Source organism: Armigeres subalbatus, unplaced genomic scaffold, assembly GCF_024139115.2.
Source record: "Armigeres subalbatus isolate Guangzhou_Male unplaced genomic scaffold, GZ_Asu_2 Contig1234, whole genome shotgun sequence".
NCBI classification, from domain to species: Eukaryota; Metazoa; Arthropoda; class Insecta; order Diptera; family Culicidae; genus Armigeres; species Armigeres subalbatus.
Genome location: NW_026941995.1, coordinates 109,772 through 128,850, shown reverse-complemented (window position 1 = coordinate 128,850; position 19,079 = coordinate 109,772). Strand labels below are relative to the sequence as shown.

At 44.6% G+C, this 19,079-nt stretch overlaps 1 protein-coding gene across 1 annotated transcript in view; it reads left to right on the top strand.

Moving 5' to 3' along the window:
* LOC134202475 (DDB1- and CUL4-associated factor 5-like) overlaps positions 1-6,206 on the top strand; it is an 81,751-nt gene extending 75,545 nt beyond the window's left edge. The window contains 2 exon segments of the mRNA XM_062677464.1: positions 4,506-4,892; positions 4,895-6,206. Coding sequence (XP_062533448.1) covers positions 4,506-4,892; positions 4,895-5,442 — 935 coding nt within the window. The 3' untranslated portion in view covers positions 5,443-6,206.
* Positions 6,207-19,079: the final 12,873 nt, after the last annotated feature.

Below are 19,079 nucleotides of genomic sequence, written 5' to 3'. Positions count from 1 at the left end.
AATAAAATTTTATGGTCTATACCGTGGGGCATCGAAATCCGTACACTTAAGCACCTTAGTATATGAAAAAGTCATTAGAAAAAAGGAGTCGAGTGTAAATAAAACGTTTGTCATTGACACAGGAGCATGAAGGCTTCTACTTTTGAAGTGTTTCACATTTACTCATTAAAAACTACGAAAAATATGATAAAATAATGAATAAAATCAACTACTCATGACTCGAAATCCGTCCACCATGGACGGATTTAGAATCAAAGGATCAAAATCCGTACATCTATTTATTAACTAAATATTTAAATTGAAGCAGTCTGATTGACTAAACTACCACCGTAAACAGTTCGATACGCACCATTAGAAGCGATCCCTTCGATTTGTATGCCGCTTATCTTATGTAATGATTCGCAATTAGCAATTAAATCACAGTTACTTTTGGTGCAATTATGCTCTACCCGAAAACAATATGGCGGCCAAAACAACGCGTTTGGTGGGTGGAGATTTGTTTTTGATTTTTTTTGTTTTAATTTCAATGCCTTTTTTCCATTTCAATTTCTTAAAAGCTTACTGCCAAGTATCTGAACAGGATAAGATAAATTATTTCTACATTAATTATCTTTAACCCATTTTGATTTATTGATATCTCATGAGGTGGACGGATTTCGGTGCTGTACGGATTTCGGTCCCGCACGGTAGTGTCAAACGCTTTCTTTAAATCAATGAATAATCCGCCCACAATCTTTTTCCGATCAGTTTCACCAGTCAACGCATCAAAGAGCTCGGTGATAGCAGTTGCTGTTCCACAGCCTTCACGAAAACCGTATTGATATTTGTACAGAACATCTTTATCAATCACACAAGAATTTCATAATTCGGCTAGTCAAAAGCTTTTCCACTTGACGCGAGATGTCCTCCGCCGGTTCTTCACATCATTTTTCACCAATGAAAATAAATACTAAGGTATGGAAATCCATACACTGTGTGCGTGCCTTTCGTGTATGGCGAAAAACCTTTCACTACTACATTCGAACGAGCTCCCATAAGAAGCCGTGCAAATATGTACGTCACCATTTGCTGTTTACATTTTCTAGTATCCACTAATACACTTGCATTTGGTCTTCTTCCTCACCTTCTATCTATGCTCATTGATTTTTCACCGACCAGAAGAATTGACACACATAGACTATAGTTAATGTATTTGTGATTGTATTTGTGATTGTATTGTATTTTAAAGTTTTTAATGTAGTGGTGTGATATTGGCCCTGACAAAAGCGAGAAAACAAAATGGGGGTCGGCTGATGCTTTTCTATTTCACCCAGCAAGGGATATAGGACGTCAATTTTAAAATGCTTATTTAAACGTTAAAACACATTTTAGCCGAATTTTTTTCATTTTTTTGGGTTAGAAATTTAATATACTTTTATATAGGTAACACGAAAGTTGAATTAATTTGATTAAAAAAACATGTGTAGTTAAGGAGCCTAACATGCAGTTTTTCAAAATTCTAACCCTATGTATTTAAAAATTTTTCAACATATCACTGTTAATAACATTTTAAAAGCATTTTAAAATATACTTTCTATACTTCACCATGTTGAAAAACAGTGAAATTGAAGAAATTCTTTGGACATGACTTTATTTCGTTCTCTGTTTTCGTATTATGTTCTTCAAATGCTACATCAATTGGGTCCTAAAGCCCTACCTCGTTTATGGTTGCAAACAATAGTGCATCGGTCAAGAATACTTGTACCGTTGTTATAAAAATTCTGGTAAAATTCTAAATCAGTAAAATAATATTTTTGTGTTTAAGACATTTTAAGGCAAATTTTGGCCTGTGCAACATTTCAGAACGAATGAACCATCAGCCCAAAACGTCAGCCCCATATATTAACTGTCAAAAGTTGAGTCAAGTGCCCTGCGGTGTTTTGCTAGTGCGTTTGAATCCGTACGTCAAACATGACCGAAAATGTCGAGGAAGCATTTTTCATCTAATTTTCAATTTCAAATTAAACAATGTTCTTTTCGATTTTTGAGTCTAAAGAAAAACTGACACGTTTAGAATGATTACCTTCATCGTTCCCTGATAGAAAATCGAATATCGATTCTTCATTTTAGGACCCAATTGCTAATTTTAATTGATCGCAATTTTCATTCGGTCTAGGTGGTAAAGTTTTACGTAATTTTTGTTTGCCATTCTTTAATTTTTTTTTTATTAGCCTATTCTGCCGTTATACACATATTTGTTCAATGTTTGCTGGGATTCCCTATATACATGGGACATCTATGTATATAACGGCAGTATTGTACCAAATTGGATATTTTGAATTTACGCTTCGTCGTTTTCTTCTTTTTGGAACCTCGTCAATAATAATATCAAAAATGATGTTATAGAAGACATCAACGGAAGATTCAATATTACCTTCACTCTAAAAATTGCCTTTCAGTTGAATCTACATGGCTTATGTCTTATATTGTCATAGTCTGCTTTATGATATTCAAGCACTCAAAGAAATTACGGAACATCTTAGAACGCTGAATCTCTTGAGGATGTAACAATACTGTAAGATCCTGAATCCAAGATAACGGTAGTATAACGCCTCGGAAATTTGGTTATGAGTTTCGGGAAATAAAGAATCCGGCTTCATTTAAAACACAAGAGTAACAAAACCAGGCTTAAATGGTCCTGTGCAGTATGAGGCACAGACTGCACAGTTCATAAATAGTCACCCAAGTTTCATAGTTTTTTTTTTAAAACGAGGTCAAATGATGAACAGAAGATATTTTGTCTACTTGCTGGCATTCCAGAAAATAAGATAGTTGCTAATCTTGATAATCTTGTTCGCGGAATTAGTTCTTACGTGAAAAAGTGAGAATACGAAATGTTTGCAAGGGTCTTTTTTTCGGTTCCAAATTGTGACCAGGTTAATTTCTTTTTAGCGATAAATAAAAATTATTGTTATTATTAAAATCTTTATTAAAGGGTTTTTAGCCCAAGGCTAGTTCACTTCCGATGAATAAAAATTCAATTAGATTGTATTGAAAATATTTCACTTCATCTGGGATTCAGTCATTCTAATATATGTTTAAATCGATCATAATTTAACGTACCTTTATTATCCTCATTTCAACTGCTCATTTTGGGTGATAAGCTAGTAGGGGCAGTAGGGGCAATATGAACATACGGGGCAATATGAGCCACCCTCATTTTGAGCTTATTGACAAGTTTTATCATGTAAAAGTTATATGATCTATAAGAGGATGCTCCACATATGCATCAACGTGAAAACCGCATTAAAATTCAATTCAAACATGAAAATACACTTGAAAATGTAAATTTTCGCTGCAGAGGCAAAATTATTGTAAGATTTGAAGTTTATAAATAAGGTTTTGACACAAAACTGATTAAAATACAGATCAAAAATACACCACAATCAAAAGATAAATTAAAATTGAATATTGTGCACACATGTTTGTATTGATACAAATCTGAATTTATCATAAAACTTTTTTTTCCCAAAACCGGTCTCTATGGGGCAATATGGGCATACCTGCACAGAGCAAGATATCAGGCCCTAAAATGCGAACAAGTTCAAATTTCAGTAGTCAAATACAAGAATATTATCATATATGTCAATTTCATTACGGAAAAATTACAACAGCGCATTACTGCGATTGAAACAGAAAAAATGACCATTGACCAATTGAAATGTGGCTGTTCAAACGGTGAAGAGTGACAAATCTGTTCAGTCCGCGGTTGTGCGATTTTTTAATTTTATTTGGTATGGAATACTCACAACTGTTGCAGGAATATCATATTCTTCCATATTACGATACTTTTTTCACCTAAATAAAGGTTTTGGATGGGTGGCCCATACTGCCCCAAATGGTGGCTCATATTGCCCCGTATAGTCGGGAACACACATTGAAATCAATACTTTTTCAAAAGTGCATTCCAACAATTTTCAAACGCATTTTTCGTCATTCATCGGAGTAATATGAAAGGTAACATTCTCTAGTATAAGTCAACTACATTTAAACGATGTTTTTTTGAGTTTTTCGGCGCTTTTCGGAACGATTTCCTTAGGTGGCCCATATTGCCCCGATCACCCCTACGTAGTTAGTGCTAATTATCGTTGTTGTTTATGGGGCCGCGCAAACCTGCTGTCTCGCCAAAGGGCCGTCGCGTCAGGTCTGTTTAGTATCTCACCTAACTTGGGCTTGTGCGCATGACTTAACATGAGCGTATACATGCAGTTATTTTTAAGCAGAAGTTTAACAGAGCCAATTGTAAAACCCCACCACATTACTGGCAAGCCCTGTGGCCTGCGAAGGGAACGTTCAGTCCTTGGAAATAGTCCCTGCTGTTCCTATAGAATTTTCTATAGAACTACCTATTTCAATAGGTTATTTTGTCCACGCTTGCTTTACTTATGTAGTGTAAAGAACAGTGATCATTCGTTTACATTGATTTAGTTGGTAACCATTTCATTTTCCATATTTCTCATTTCTAGACTTGCTGTTTCACCTGGCGTCGGCCACGAACGACGACGATGACGATTCCGACGATGACCCATCGATTCCGGAACATCCCACCTCACCGGACAACATGCTTCGAGTGATTACATCTCCAATCAACCACTTCGAAGTCCCATCGAACTCGACTGCGATCCTCGCCGTAGATCACAACGATAACAACATCCTAGACCACAGCAACAACAACACCAGTTACGTGAACCACAATAATAATAGCAACAACAATAATACTAATCGCACTAGTAATAACAATAGCAGTAGATCAAGTACTATCCTAATCAATAGAAACGTAAGCACCGACGCAGCAACAATCCAGAATGGCTCCAATGGAGCCGGCCAGAAACAGGCCCACCATGCGCAAAGCTCCACCCTACTACACAGGACCACAACGAGTCCTCTTCGTCGTATAACCAAGGCTACGATCATACGTACTCTAGTCGGTCCAACTCGCGCCTGTCCAGCAGTTACGATTATGACTGTTCTTCGAGTAACGACAGCTTCATGGACTATTTCATCAACAAGAAAAAGCTGATGGCCGGTTCTAGTAATCTCAATCAGGACCAGCCAGCAGCATCGGGTTCCGGCAGCGTTCGAAAATTCCCGGACTACAACCGCGAACTGCTGAATCAAACGCCGGACAGTGGAATCGCCACCGGACCGTGCAGTTCCGTGTCGACCAACGGAGGGCTTCCGTCGGCGGCGAAATCACTTCCCGGGGGAACCCCCGGCGGCGAAAGCGGTAGCAGTAATGGTAATTACCTGCCCGGCACCAGCAGTACGAGTGGTGGCAGCCAAGCGGCCAACAACGGCAACAACGGAATTACCGATTTGGGCACCAAACTGTTCCAGCAAAAGGTGGCCCGGGTTCGGAAAAGCTACCGCAAGAACTTCTGTGATGACTCGGATAGCGAGTGAGGGGGGACACTGTACTGGCTGGATTTGTTCTACGTACGCACGACCGCCGTTACGTGATTTTTTTTTGTTTCGAAAGTATTTAGATAGAGTGGTAGTGCTCTTTTAAGTTAGAATTCGTGTTTTATCATAGTAAGAAACTTCCCATTTCGGTTTGATATCGTAAGTTAAGGAAGCTCTGGTAGATTAAATTTTGGTTCAGCGTCTTGCCTTCAACTCAATTTCCGAAAATATATCGTTAATTTCGTTGTTTCATATTTTTCGTGTATCAATCGAAGGTATGTTTGTTTCAGCAAGTACCATCAAATAACTGCGATATGAGAAAAGTTACAAAACTGAACATTTCACGATAAGTTGCATAAGAATAAAATTCTTTGGACAATTTCTCGCCGAGTAGAGCATAATGATTAAGAAATCATGAAAATGTAATAATAATAAGAAGAAGAGACTAACATTTACGATGTGTTTTTAAGTGATAATCCTCAAGCATATGATAAACTCTTTAGGAAACCAGGTGCAGAAATAGACTGTTCACCAAACTCCAATAGACTATATCGGGAACCTAATCAGCAGCACATAGACCTTGATAGCAACCCACTTCCAAACATAACTATTTCGTCGCAAGCATAAGCAGAACTGTTAAATAGCCAACATTCATAACCGCGCAATAACCCCGGGGTTAAAGAATAACCCAACATACATTGAATTCCTACAATTGCGCGTTAGATTACTGAAATAAACTGCATACTATCAATGCTGTAAATTAATCAACCACAGCTAATCAAACTTTGTATGTGTAATGTGTGTGGTTTACAGAATAACACAAAATGCGAAACTATTCGATTTAGTGTGTAACCGGATTCCCGAGCAACAAATAACACAAGTTATAAACTAATACTGGAGACAAAATGTGAATGAAACAGGTGTATTCAATGCAAGCATCCTATACAGCACACGGACGATAAGCCACACATGATGTGAGCGGCGTCATATTACAAAAAAAAATGATTGAAATAAAAATATACTTTAAGGTTTATCACCTCTTTATCTTAGAAATTGTTACCGGACTTTGTTTTTCTTGATCTTATTGAGAAATAGTATTATGCGTCTTTAAAGTTGACTTAAGTTTATTTTATTATTCTTACTTACTTGATACTTGATGGGCAAATGGAGTATCCTTTTCCACTGGACTCGATCCTGGGCCAATCGCTTCCAGTCGCCCTGAACATTGAGCGCCCTCAGGTCCTCTTCAACTGCAAAAAGCCATCGTGTACGCGGCCTTCCACGAAGCCTGCGGCCTCTTCCGGGTTCTCTACTAAATATTATCTTCACTTGACGTTTTTCCGGCATACGAACAACGTGACCAGCCCACCGTAGTCTGCCGTGTTGAATAAGCTTAATAATATCCAGCCCTTTATACACCTGGTACAATTCGTGGTTCATGCGACGCCGCCAGATACCGTTCTCCTGTTTACCGCCGAGTATTGTTCGCAGCTCCTTACGCTTAAACACTTCGAAAGCTCTCCGATCAGCCTTCTTTAACGTCCATGTTTCATGGCCGTATAAAGCCACCGGAAGAATCAGAGTAGTATACAGCGTAGTAGTATACAGTATACAGTTTTGTTTCCGTTTGCAGACTACGGGACTTAAGCTGGTTACGAAGTCCGTAATAAGCCCTATTTGCCGCTGCAATACGCCTTTTCACCTCGCGGGTAACATCATTATCGCATGTCACTAATGTTCCAAGATACACAAATTCTTCTACCACTACAAATTTTTCACCATCCAGCACCATTTTGCTTCCACCACCACTAATGAACCCACGTTGATTGCCAGCGACCATGTACTTCGCTTTGCTGGTATTGATCGTGAGTCCAATCCTCGTTGTGTCCCTCTTAAAATGCACAAAAGCCTCTTCTACGGTACGGCGATCAATCCCGATAATATCGATTATTTATTATTTAATCAGACTAAGGCCGAAGTGGCCTGTGCGGTATATAAGAGTCTTCTCCATTCGGCTCGGTCCATGGCTACACGTCGCCAACCACGCAGTCTACGGAGGGTCCGCAAGTCATCTTCTGATCGATCCACCTTGCCCGCTGCGCACCTCGCCTTCTTGTGCCCGTCGGATCGTTGTCGAGAACCATTTTCACCGGGTTACTGTCCGACATTCTGGCTACGTGCCCGGCCCATCGCAGTCGTCCGATTTTCGCGGTGTGAACGATGGATGGTTCTCCCAACAGCTGATGCAATTCGTGGTTCATTCGCCTCCTCCACGTACCGTCCGCCATCTGCACCCCACCATAGATGGTACGCAGCACTTTCCTTTCGAAAACTCCAAGTGCGCGTTGGTCCTCCACGAGCATCGTCCAGGTCTCGTGTCCGTAGAGGACTACCGGTCTAATTAGCGTTTTGTAGATTGTCAGTTTGGTACGGCGGCGAACTCTATTCGATCGGAGCGTCTTGCGGAGTCCAAAGTACGTACGATTTCCAGCCACTATGCGTCTCCGAATTTCTCTGCTGGTGTCATTTTCGGCAGTCACCAGTGAGCCCAAGTACACAAATTCTTCTACCACCTCGATTTCGTCACCACCGATGCAAACTCGCGGTGGGTGGCTCACATTGTCTTCTCTTGAACCTCTTCCTATCATGTACTTCGTCTTCGACGTGTTGATGACTAATCCGATCCGCTTAGCTTCCCTCTTCAGTCTGATGTAGGCTTCCTCCATCTTCTCAAAGTTACGTGCCATAATATCTATGTCGTCGGCGAAACCAAATAGCTGGACGGACTTATTGAAAATTGTACCACTCGTGTTAATACCTGCTCTTCGTATTACCCCTTCCAAAGCGATGTTGAATAGCAAACACGAAAGACCATCACCTTGCCGTAACCTGCGTGACGTCACCTGCGGGTTTCGAAGGGACTCGAGAATGCCCCTGAAACTCGAACTACGCACATCACCCGATCCATCGTCGCTTTGATCAACCGTGTCAGTTTATCCGGAAAACCGTGTTCGTGCATTAGCTGCCATAGCTGGTCCCGATCGATTGTATCATATGCGGCTTTGAAGTCGATGAATAGATGATGTGTGGGCACGTTGTATTCGCGGCATTTCTGCAGTACTTGGCGAATGGCGAACACCTGGTCCGTGGTGGAGCGTTCGCCCATAAAACCCGCCTGGTACTGCCCCACGAACTCCCTTGCAGTTGGTGCTAGTCGACGGCATAAAATTTGGGAGAGTACCTTGTAGGCGGCGTTCAGCAATGTGATTGCGCGGTAGTTGCTACAATCCAGCTTATCGCCCTTTTGTAGATGGGACACACGACACCTTCCATCCACTCCTGCGGCAAAACTTCCTCCTCCCAAATCTTGGTAATGACCCAGTGCAGCGCTCTAGCCAGTGCCTCACCACCGTGTTTAAATAGCTCTCCTGGTAGTTGGTCAACCCCAGGGGCTTTGTTGTTCTTCAGCCGGCCAATCTCCTCCTGGATTTCCTGGAGATCCGGAGCCGGTAGAATTATGTCCTGCGCGCGTTCTCCCAGGTCCATCACCATACCGCCATCTTCGTCTGCCACATCGCTATTCAGGTGTTCTTCGTAGTGCTGCCGCCACCTTTGGATCACCTCACGCTCGTTCGTAAGAAGGTGTCCGTTTATGTCCTTACACATATCAGGCTGTGGCACGTGGCCCTTACGTGAACGGTTTAACTTCTCATAGAACTTTCGTGTGTTATTAGCGCGGTACAGTTGCTCCGTTTCTTCACGGTCTCGATCTTCCTGCTGGCGCTTTTTCCTCCGGAAAATCGAGTTTTGTCTGTTCCGCGCCTGTTTATATCGTGCCTCGTTCGCCCTCGTGCGGTGTTGCAGCAATCTCGCCCATGCTGCATTCTTCTCTTCCACTAACTGCTCACATTCGCCGTCATACCAGTCGTTTCTCTGATCCGAGGGCACCGTGCCAAGTGCAGCGGTTGCGGTGCTACCAATGGCGGATCGAATATCTCTCCAGCCATCTTCAAGAGACGCTGCGCCTAGCTGCTCTTCCGTTGGAAGTGCCACTTCCAGCTGCTGCGCGTATTCTTGGGCTAGTCTATCATCTTGTAGCCGCCCAATGTTAAGCCGCGGCGTCCGACTTCGACGCGTGTTGTACACCGTCGAGAGTTTTGAGCGCAGGCATACTGCAACGAGGTAGTGGTCGGATTCAATATTCGCACTGCGGTAAGTGCGGACGTTCGTGATGTCGGAGAAGAATTTACCGTCAATTAGAACGTGGTCGATTTGGTTTTCCGTTTCTTGGTTAGGGGATCTCCATGTGGCCTTGTGGATATTTTTGCGGGGAAAGAAGGTGCTTCGGACTACCATTCCGCGGGAGGCTGCGAAGTTTATGCATCGTTGGCCGTTGTCATTCGATACGGTGTGCAGACTATCCGGTCCGATGACCGGTCTATACATTTCCTCCCTTCCTACCTGTGCGTTCATGTCACCGATGACGATTTTAACGTCCCGCAGTGGGCATCCATCGTATGTCTGCTCCAGCTGTGCGTAGAACGCTTCTTTCTCGTCGTCGGGTCTCCCTTCGTGTGGGCAGTGCACGTTGATGATGCTATAGTTGAAGAAACGGCCTTTAATCCTCAGCTTGCACATCCTTGCGTTGATTGGCTGCCACCCAATCACGCGTTGGCGCATCTTACCCAGCACTATGAAGCCGGTTCCCAGCTCGTTGGTGGTGCCACAGCTTTGGTAGAAGGTAGCCGCTCGATGCCCGCTTTTCCACACTTTCTGTCCTGTCCAGCAAATCTCCTGCAGCGCCACGACGTCGAAGTTGCGGGGATGTAATTCATCGTAGATCATCCTGTCGCAACCTGCGAAACCTAGCGACTTGCAATTCCATGTTCCAAGCTTCCAATCGTGATCCTGTATTCGTCGCCCAGGTCTTTGCCGATTATATCGAGTCGCATTATCTCTTATATTGTTCGTAATGATTGGTTTTCTAGGCGGCTTATTGGGCCAGCGCAAACCTCCTGTCTCGTCGGAGGGCCGTCGTGTCAGGGCTGTTTAGCGTCCCACCTAACACCAGGACTTGGGCTTGTGCGCTTTGAGCGGCACACGGTCGCTTTGGTGGGGCCTACTTGCGGATACATGCAGCTTTTTATAGAGGTTTAACAGGGCCCACTGTCAAACCCCACCACATCCTAGGCAAGCCCCACAACTCGCAGATGGCCTGGGGAGGGATCGTCAAGCCCTTGGACATAGTCCCTGCTGCCCCCGATAATATCGATATCGTCCGCAAATCCCAGGAGCATATGGGATCTTGTGTTAATGGTACCGCCTCTTTGCACCCCAGCTCTCCTAATCGCTCCCTCGAGCGCTATATTTATTTATTTATATATTTATTTACATTCTTCGACTATGTTATCCATCGTACAGACTGAAAAGCTTAAGAACTAATACGCGACTTGAACATCCGTTTACTTAAATTTAAATCGTATAAATGACTGATGACATTAAAGCATTCATACAATGTACGGTGTGCAGGGCGTCGGAAAAAGTTTGCTCTCCTTACTGTTCTTTCGGGGGCAGGAGTTTCGCCAAGAGATAAGGACAGTCGATGTTGTTCTGCAGAGTGTCGAATACGAAAAGCCTCTGAAGGGGAACATCCACAAATTACGTAACGCTTAGAGGGGGGAGGGGGGGTTGAAGGAAGTGTGACGATCCATACAAAATTTTCGGAAGCTTCATACAAAAAGTGTGACATAGGGGGGAGGGGGGGTTGAAAAAGTCCAATTTTAGCGTTACGTAATTAATGGATCTTCCCAAGAAGCATTCTCCTACTCCTCAATGTAGGAAGACTCAAATATTTCACATAGATACAAAATTAAACTAAAAATAATAAAATTCACATTTTTTACATAAAATGCATTGTATCTCTGAATCAAAAGCCTTTTCAAAGATAGTTCCTTCTCAAGAGTTGCTCAAAATACTGAATTCTTGATTTTTGCTGAAGACACCATCATCCTGTCATGCTCATATAAAAAGTTAGCTGAAGCGCCGCCCTAGCGTTAGAGTTCCGAACTATATTTTTATCACCATATGAAGGCCTACTTATCATGCAACAACTTTGAGGAAGACACCAAACTTCTATGAGGCAACCCTTAGGAGTTATTTATTAATGCCATGATTTCATGATATCCGACCACAGTGCAGCGGTGCTCATATGGAGGCAGCTCACGTCTACTACGCAAGGGAAGCCTTCGTAGCGCAAATCTGATGAAAGCTCTCTGAACATGTTCGATTCTAGCTATTTGCGTTGCGTGATACGGTGCCCATACGACTACGCCATACTCCAGAATACTGCGAACCAGCGATGTATACAACGTCCTGAGGCAGTAAATATTGCTGAAATTTCGGGTGTTGCGCTCCATAAGGCCCAATATGACAAAAGCTTTAGCTATTGTGGTTGAGATGTGCTCACTAAAACGAAGTTTACTGTCCAGTGAAACACCAAGATCTTTGACGAGCGAGACTCGATTCAAATATAGTGTATTCGAAAATTATTGGAGAGCGCAGACGTGTGAACGTGATTGTTACATTTGTTTACATTCGCCGTCATTCCATTTCTGTCACACCAGTCCGAAAGTTTATCAACATCGGCTTGCAATGCGCAACAATCCACCAGCGACGTTACGGCTCGAAACATTTTCAAGTCGTCGGCATACATTAATTTTGAAGATTGCATAAACCGTTCACAAAAAGTAGGGGCCCATGGTGGCTTCCTTGCCGCACTCCGGACGTAATACGGAAAGAACCGATCTGACTGTCCCGAGTTTTACAGATGCATAACGGTTGGCGAGGTATGAAGCGATCCAAGTGACTAACCAGTCAGGGAAGCCGATTCTTCTGAGTTTCTCCACCGCAAGTTGATGAGGAACTCGATCGAAAGCCTTCGAAAAGTCCACACACACAGAATCGATTTGTTTTCGCTTTTTTATACTATCGATTAGCATAGACACATAACTCATAAGATTCGTAGTAGTCGACCGTTACTTAATAAATCCATGTTGTTCGGTAACTATGATGTGTTGAACTGCTGGGTAAATAAAATCCAGAATCATACTTTCAAAAACTTTGGCGAGGCAGCTGAAAATAGAGATTCCCCTATAGTTCTGAACGTCGTGCACATTTCCGGATTTATGAATGGAAGTTATTGAAGATCTTTTCCAAGTCGAAGGGAAAGTTTTCTCTACGATTGAGCGATTGAAAAGCAGTGCAGCCGGTAGAGCAAGTGAATCGGAGCACTCTTTGATGAATAATGGTGATGCCATCTTCAAATGGTCCTTTGGAGCCGTCGACATCACGAAGTTTCTTCCGGACATCTAATTCCGTGAAAGTTGTTGCAGCTAGGTTAAGATCGTGGGTCTGCAGTCCGTTCAGGTACGCTTCAACCAAAGGTGGTGAGTTATTACTTAACACGCTTTGAAAGAACGACTAGAATAGACTTGCTGACTCGATCAGCGTTGAAGACGTTTCACCAAGATAGTTCACTGTTTGAGGATGTACGGTTTCGCAAGTATGTCCAAAACTGCTTCGGGTCATCCTTCATGTTACTCTCCAGCCGAGAAATATATGAGCGAAAGCGTGATGCGTTCAATGAATTAAATCGGCATTCTAAATCCCGCACCAGTGCCTTACGGTCATCATCTCTCGATTGAAAAAATCTCCTGCGCGCCTTTCGTAGTCGATTCCGCAAATTCCGCAACTCTCTGTTCCACCAAGGTTGTTTATTTTTCAGCCTCATCGTTTGCCGCTTCCTTTGCACGTTTCGTTGTAAAATACAATTTAATTCACTATAGAATCGATCTACAGCTTCGTCTAAAGTATCTAAGTTCAAAATCTCGGGCCAATTCACTTGCGAGATCTCAATATTCAATTCCTCATAATTGCATCGGGCAAAAACATATGATACACTCAACCCGTCAGTATCAAAAGTAGCGTGTACAATTTCAAAAACCGCCACAAACGGCTGGTGATGACGATCTACATTCATAAGAGGCAGAGGGGGTTGAATTATTTCGCAACTTCCAGATCCGCTTACAAATGCTCAGTCCAGTAGCCTTTCGTTGTCGTTAGTTAGGTAGTTTTTCTGTTGCAAACCAGACGAAACTATATTTTCGAGTAATGATAGCTCTTGCTCGGAGGATGCATTTATTGGAATAAAGCATCCAACGTCGTCATCGAAACACCATCGAAGAATAGGCAAGTTGTAATCCCCAACAATTAATATCGTAACACGAAGATGTTGGCTCGAAGTAGGATTTCGATCGCACCGATAGATCACATACTGATCGGTTAGTTCGAAATTCATCACTGTATCGTTGAGCCATGTTTCTGTGAGGGCGATTATATCGTAATCGGAAGCAGAAAGGGCAGTGAACAGTTCGTTCGTTTTGGTTCGAAGCCCTCTTACATTTTAGTGGTACACTGTGATTGAAAGATTTGGTCGGTTGTACGTACATTCGCGATTAGAAAGGCTGTGATCGGTTGGTTTAATTAAATTGTGTGTCGATTGGAAACAGGAAGTAGAGTTTGACGGAAAGAACAGTGTGTTTCGCGGTGTATCATTATTGGAACGGTCGAAATTGAAAAGTTGGTCGGGGATGAAATTCGAAGTCGCGGGAAGTGATTCCTTTTTGCCATGTGGATGGCAGCAGGGCTAAGTCCTTAACTGCAAACCAACTCCAACTTTAAACGATTCAAAAGAGAGGTCTTCAAGATTTTTACCTTTTGGAGCCAACTTTCGAACGTCTATAGTTTCGGTGGTGTTCAGATTTCGTTGCACTAAGCCTCGTTTGTCATCCTACGAAGCGTTGGGATCGAAGCCAGATAGGTACAACCAAAGCATGTCTTCCTTTAAAATCCTGTTAGCCAGTGGTATTGTAGCATCAGGTTCTGGTTCTTTGGTACCTATGGTTTGGTTGAACACAACAAGTGTCGATTCTTCCTCAATTCAAGAACGTTTGCAATTGTTCGAAGTTGAAGTGCTACTTTTTCGTCTAGGACCTAGGTCGTTCGTGCAGTGCGGTTGGGATTTGTTGTAGAATGGTGTTTATTTTGGCTCCTGTCTTAGCTCGGTTAGTGCTTTGCTATGCTCAACACTAATGGCTTCAAAGGCATTGTTAGTGGATGATATTGCCTGGCGAAAATTGGCATTACTCATCATTTTCGTGCATGCACAGCACATCCAGAAAAGTTGAGAGCAGTTTGCGATAGCATCACGGGTGGTTACAGATTGATTTACGCAGTTGATGTGGAAAGACGAGGGGCAGCAGGGACTATGTCCAAGGGCTTGACGATCCCTCCCCAGGCCATCTGCGAGTTGTGGCGCCTGCCTAGGATGTGGTGGAGTTTGACAGTGGGCCCTGTTAAACCTCTTTAAAAAGCTGCATGAATCTGCAAGTAGGCTCCGCCAAAGCGACCGTGTGCCGCTCAAAGCGCACAAGCCCAAGTCCTGGTGTTAGGTGGGACGCTAAACAGCCCTGACACGACGGCCCTCCGACGAGACAGGAGGTTTGCGTAGGCCCAATAAGCCGCCTTTAAAAACAACCATTACGAACAACATAGAAGATAATACGACTCGATACAATCGGCAACGACTCAGGCGACGAATAAAGGATCACGATTGGAAGCTTGGAACATGGAACTGCAAGTCGCTTGGCTTCGCAGGTTGCGACAGGATAATCTACGATGAATTACATCCCCGCAACTTCGATGTCGTAGCGCTGCAGGAAATCTGCTGGACAGGACAGAAAGTGTGGAAAAGCGGGCATCGAGCGGCTACCTTCTACCAAAGTTGTGGCACCACCAACGAGCTGGGAACCGGCTTCATAGTGCTGGGAAAGATGCGCCAACGCGTGATTGGGTGGCAGCCAATCAACGCAAGGATGTGCAAGCTGAGGATAAAAGGCCGTTTCTTCAACTATAGCATCATCAACGTGCACTGCCCACACGAAGGGAGATCCGACGACGAGAAAGAAGCGTTCTATGCGCAGCTGGAGCAGACATACGACGGATGCCCACTGCGGGACGTCAAAATCGTTATCGGTGACATGAACGCTCAGGTAGGAAGGGAGGAAATGTATAGACCGGTCATCGGACCGGATAGTCTGCATACCGTATCGAACGACAACGGCCAACGATGCATAAACTTTGCAGCCTCCCGCGGAATGGTAGTCCGAAGCACTTTCTTCACCCGTAAGAATATCCACAAGGCCACATGGAAATCACCTAATCAAGTAACGGAAAACCAAATCGACCACGTTCTAATCGACGGTAAATTCTTCTCCGACATCACGAACGTACGCACTTACCGCAGTGCGAATATTGAATCCGACCACTACCTCGTCGCAGTATGTCTGCGCTCAAAACTCTCGACGGTGATCAACACGCGTCGGAGTCGTCCGCCGCGGCTAAACATTGGGCGGCTACAAGACGGTAGACTAGCCCAAGACTACGCGCAGCAGCTGGAAGTGGCACTCCCAACGGAAGAGCAGCTAGGCGCAGCATCTCTTGAAGATGGCTGGAGATATTCGATCCGCCATTGGAAGCACCGCAACCGCTGCACTAGGCACGGTGGCTCCGGATCAGAGAAACGACTGGTATGACGGCGAATGTGAGCAGTTAGTTGAGGAGAAGAATGCAGCATGGGCGAGATTGCTGCAACACCGCACGAGGGCGAACGAGGCACGATACAAACGGGCGCGGAACAGACAAAACTCGATTTTCCGGAGGAAAAGCGCCAGCAGGAAGATCGAGACCGTGAAGAGACGGAGGAACTGTACCGCGCTAATAACGCACGAAAGTTTTATGAGAAGTTGAACCGTTCACGTAAGGGCCACGTGCCACAGCCCGATATGTGTAAGGACATAAACGGGAACCTTCTTACGAACGAGCGTGAGGTGATCCAAAGGTGGCGGCAGCACTATGAAGAGCACCTGAATGGCGATATGGCAGACAACGGTGGCGGTATGGTAATGAACCTAGGAGCACGCGCGCAGGACATGCGACTTCCGGCTCCGAATCTCCAGGAAATCCAGGAGGAGATCGGCCGGCTGAAAACAACAAAGCCCCTGGAGTTGACCAACTACCAGGAGAGCTCTTTAAACACTGTGGTGAGGCACTGGCTAGAGCACTGCACTGGGTGATTACCAAGGTTTGGGAGGATGAGGTTTTGTCGCGGGAGTGGATGGAAGGTGTCGTGTGTCCCATCTACAAAAGGGCGATAAGCTGGATTGTAGCAACTCCCGCGCAATCACATTGCTGACCGCCACCTACAAGGTACTCTCCCAAATTTTATGCCGCCGACTAACACCGATTGCAAGAGAGCTCGTGGGGCAGTACCAGGCGAGATTTATGGGTGAACGCTCTACCACAGACCAGGTGTTCGCCATACGTCAGGTATTGCAGAAATGCCGCGAATACAACGTGCCCACACATCATCTATTTATCGACTTCAAAGCCGCATATGATACAATCGATCGGGACCAGCTATGGCAGCTAATGCACGAAAACGGATTTCCGGATAAACTGATACGGTTGATCAAGGCGACGATGGATCGGGTGATGTGCGTAGTTCGAGTTTCTGGGGCATTCTCGAGTCCCTTCGAAACCCGTAGAGGGTTACGGCAAGGTGATGGTCTTTCGTGTCTGCTATTCAACATCGCTTTGGAGGGAGTAATACGAAGGGCAGGGATTGACACGAGTGGTACGATTTTCACGAAGTCCGTCCAGTTATTTGGCTTCGCCGACGACATTGATATCATGGCACGTAACTTTGAGAGGATGGAGGAAGCCTACATCAGACTGAAAATCGAAGCTAAACGGATTGGACTAGTCATCAACACGTCGAAGACGAAGTACATGATAGGAAGAGGCTCAAGAGAGGTCAATGTGAGCCACCCACCACGAGTTTCTATCGGTGGTGACGAAATCGAGGTGGTTGAAGAATTCGTGTACTTGGGCTCACTGGTGACCGCCGATAACGATACCAGCAGAGAAATTCGGAGACGCATAGTGGCTGGAAATCGTACGTACTTTGGACTCCGCAAGACGCTCCGATCGAATAGAGTTCGCCGCCGTACCAAACTGACTATCTACAAAACGCTTATAAGACCGGTAGTTCTCTACGGACACGAGACCTGGACGATGCTCGTGGAGGACCAACGCGCACTGGGAGTTTTCGAAAGGAAAGTGTTGCGTACCATCTATGGTGGGGTGCAGATGGCGGACGGTACGTGGAGGAGGCGAATGAACCACGAGTTGCATCAGCTGTTGGGAGAACCATCCATCGTTCACACCGCAAAAATCGGAAGACTGCGGTGGGCCGGGCACGTAGCCAGAATGTCGGACAGTAATCCGGTGAAAATGGTTCTCGACAACGATCCGACGGGAACAAGAAGGCGAGGTGCACAGCGGGCAAGGTGGATCGATCAGGTGGAGGACGACTTGCGGACCCTCCGCAGACTGCGTGGTTGGCGAAGTGCAGCCTTGAACCGAGCTGAATGGAGAAGTCTTTTATGTGCAGCACAGGCCACTCCGGCCTTAGTCTGATGATAAATAAATAAATAATGTGGAAAGACGACTTGCAGAAACCATTGCAAACAATTTCATCCACCGTATCCAGTTCACCAGCGCACGAGGAGTTCGTTGCAAGTTGCCACCGTGTCAACATCGTTTGCAATCGTATCCTACTTAAAGTTATTAAATCAAAGTCAATTCAACCGAAACTGGGTAAATTACCGCACGAGCGCCCTGACTCTTCCCATAAGGATGCGACGGGTTCGAGTGGTCCCACAAAAATAGTAATTCGCAAGAATTACGACAAAGCTAAAAAATTGAATCCAAAATCTGCCGTGCATCTGAACTCGATGATCGAGAACAATGGAATAGCTTCACCTCTACAAAGCGTACAATACAATGTCTCGCCTGCAGTGCATGTGGGGGAAACAACATCGACGATTGCAGGTATTTCTACCCATAATGAGTTTCAAATGCTGGCGGATAATGGCAGTCAGCATATGGAAGTAACTGGAGCGCACCACCAATCTCCTCCAACCGGTAAAAAAGTACGCTGTCCGCCCATCTACGTACATGACATAAGTGTGACCGAAATCAACGCCATTGCTATGTCGCTATCCATCAGCAAAATTGAGTACCTGCAACGTGTAGGCCGTGAAGGGATACAACTCACAGTGAATACCGAAAACATTTTCGACTCGTTCATCTCACACTTCAAGGAAAAAGACGTGCGCTTCTACACACACAGGCTTCCGAGGGAAAATCCTATCAGATTCGTCTTATCTGGTCTGCCTGCTATCGTCAGCGCCGAAGAGGTGACAACAGAGTTGAAATCCCTCAACGTTGCCCCAGAGAGTATCAAATTGCTACATGCGTCAACATCTGGCAATAATACCTTGTACGTTGTTTCATTCAAACGTGGAACATACAAGCTTCAGGACCTACGAAAAGTTCGTTCGCTATCCAACGTTATCGTCAACTGGCGGCCGTATTCGAAGAAGGTTACTGACGTCGCCCAATGCTTCCGATGCCAGCAGTTTGGTCATGGAATGAGCCACTGCAATCTCCAACCA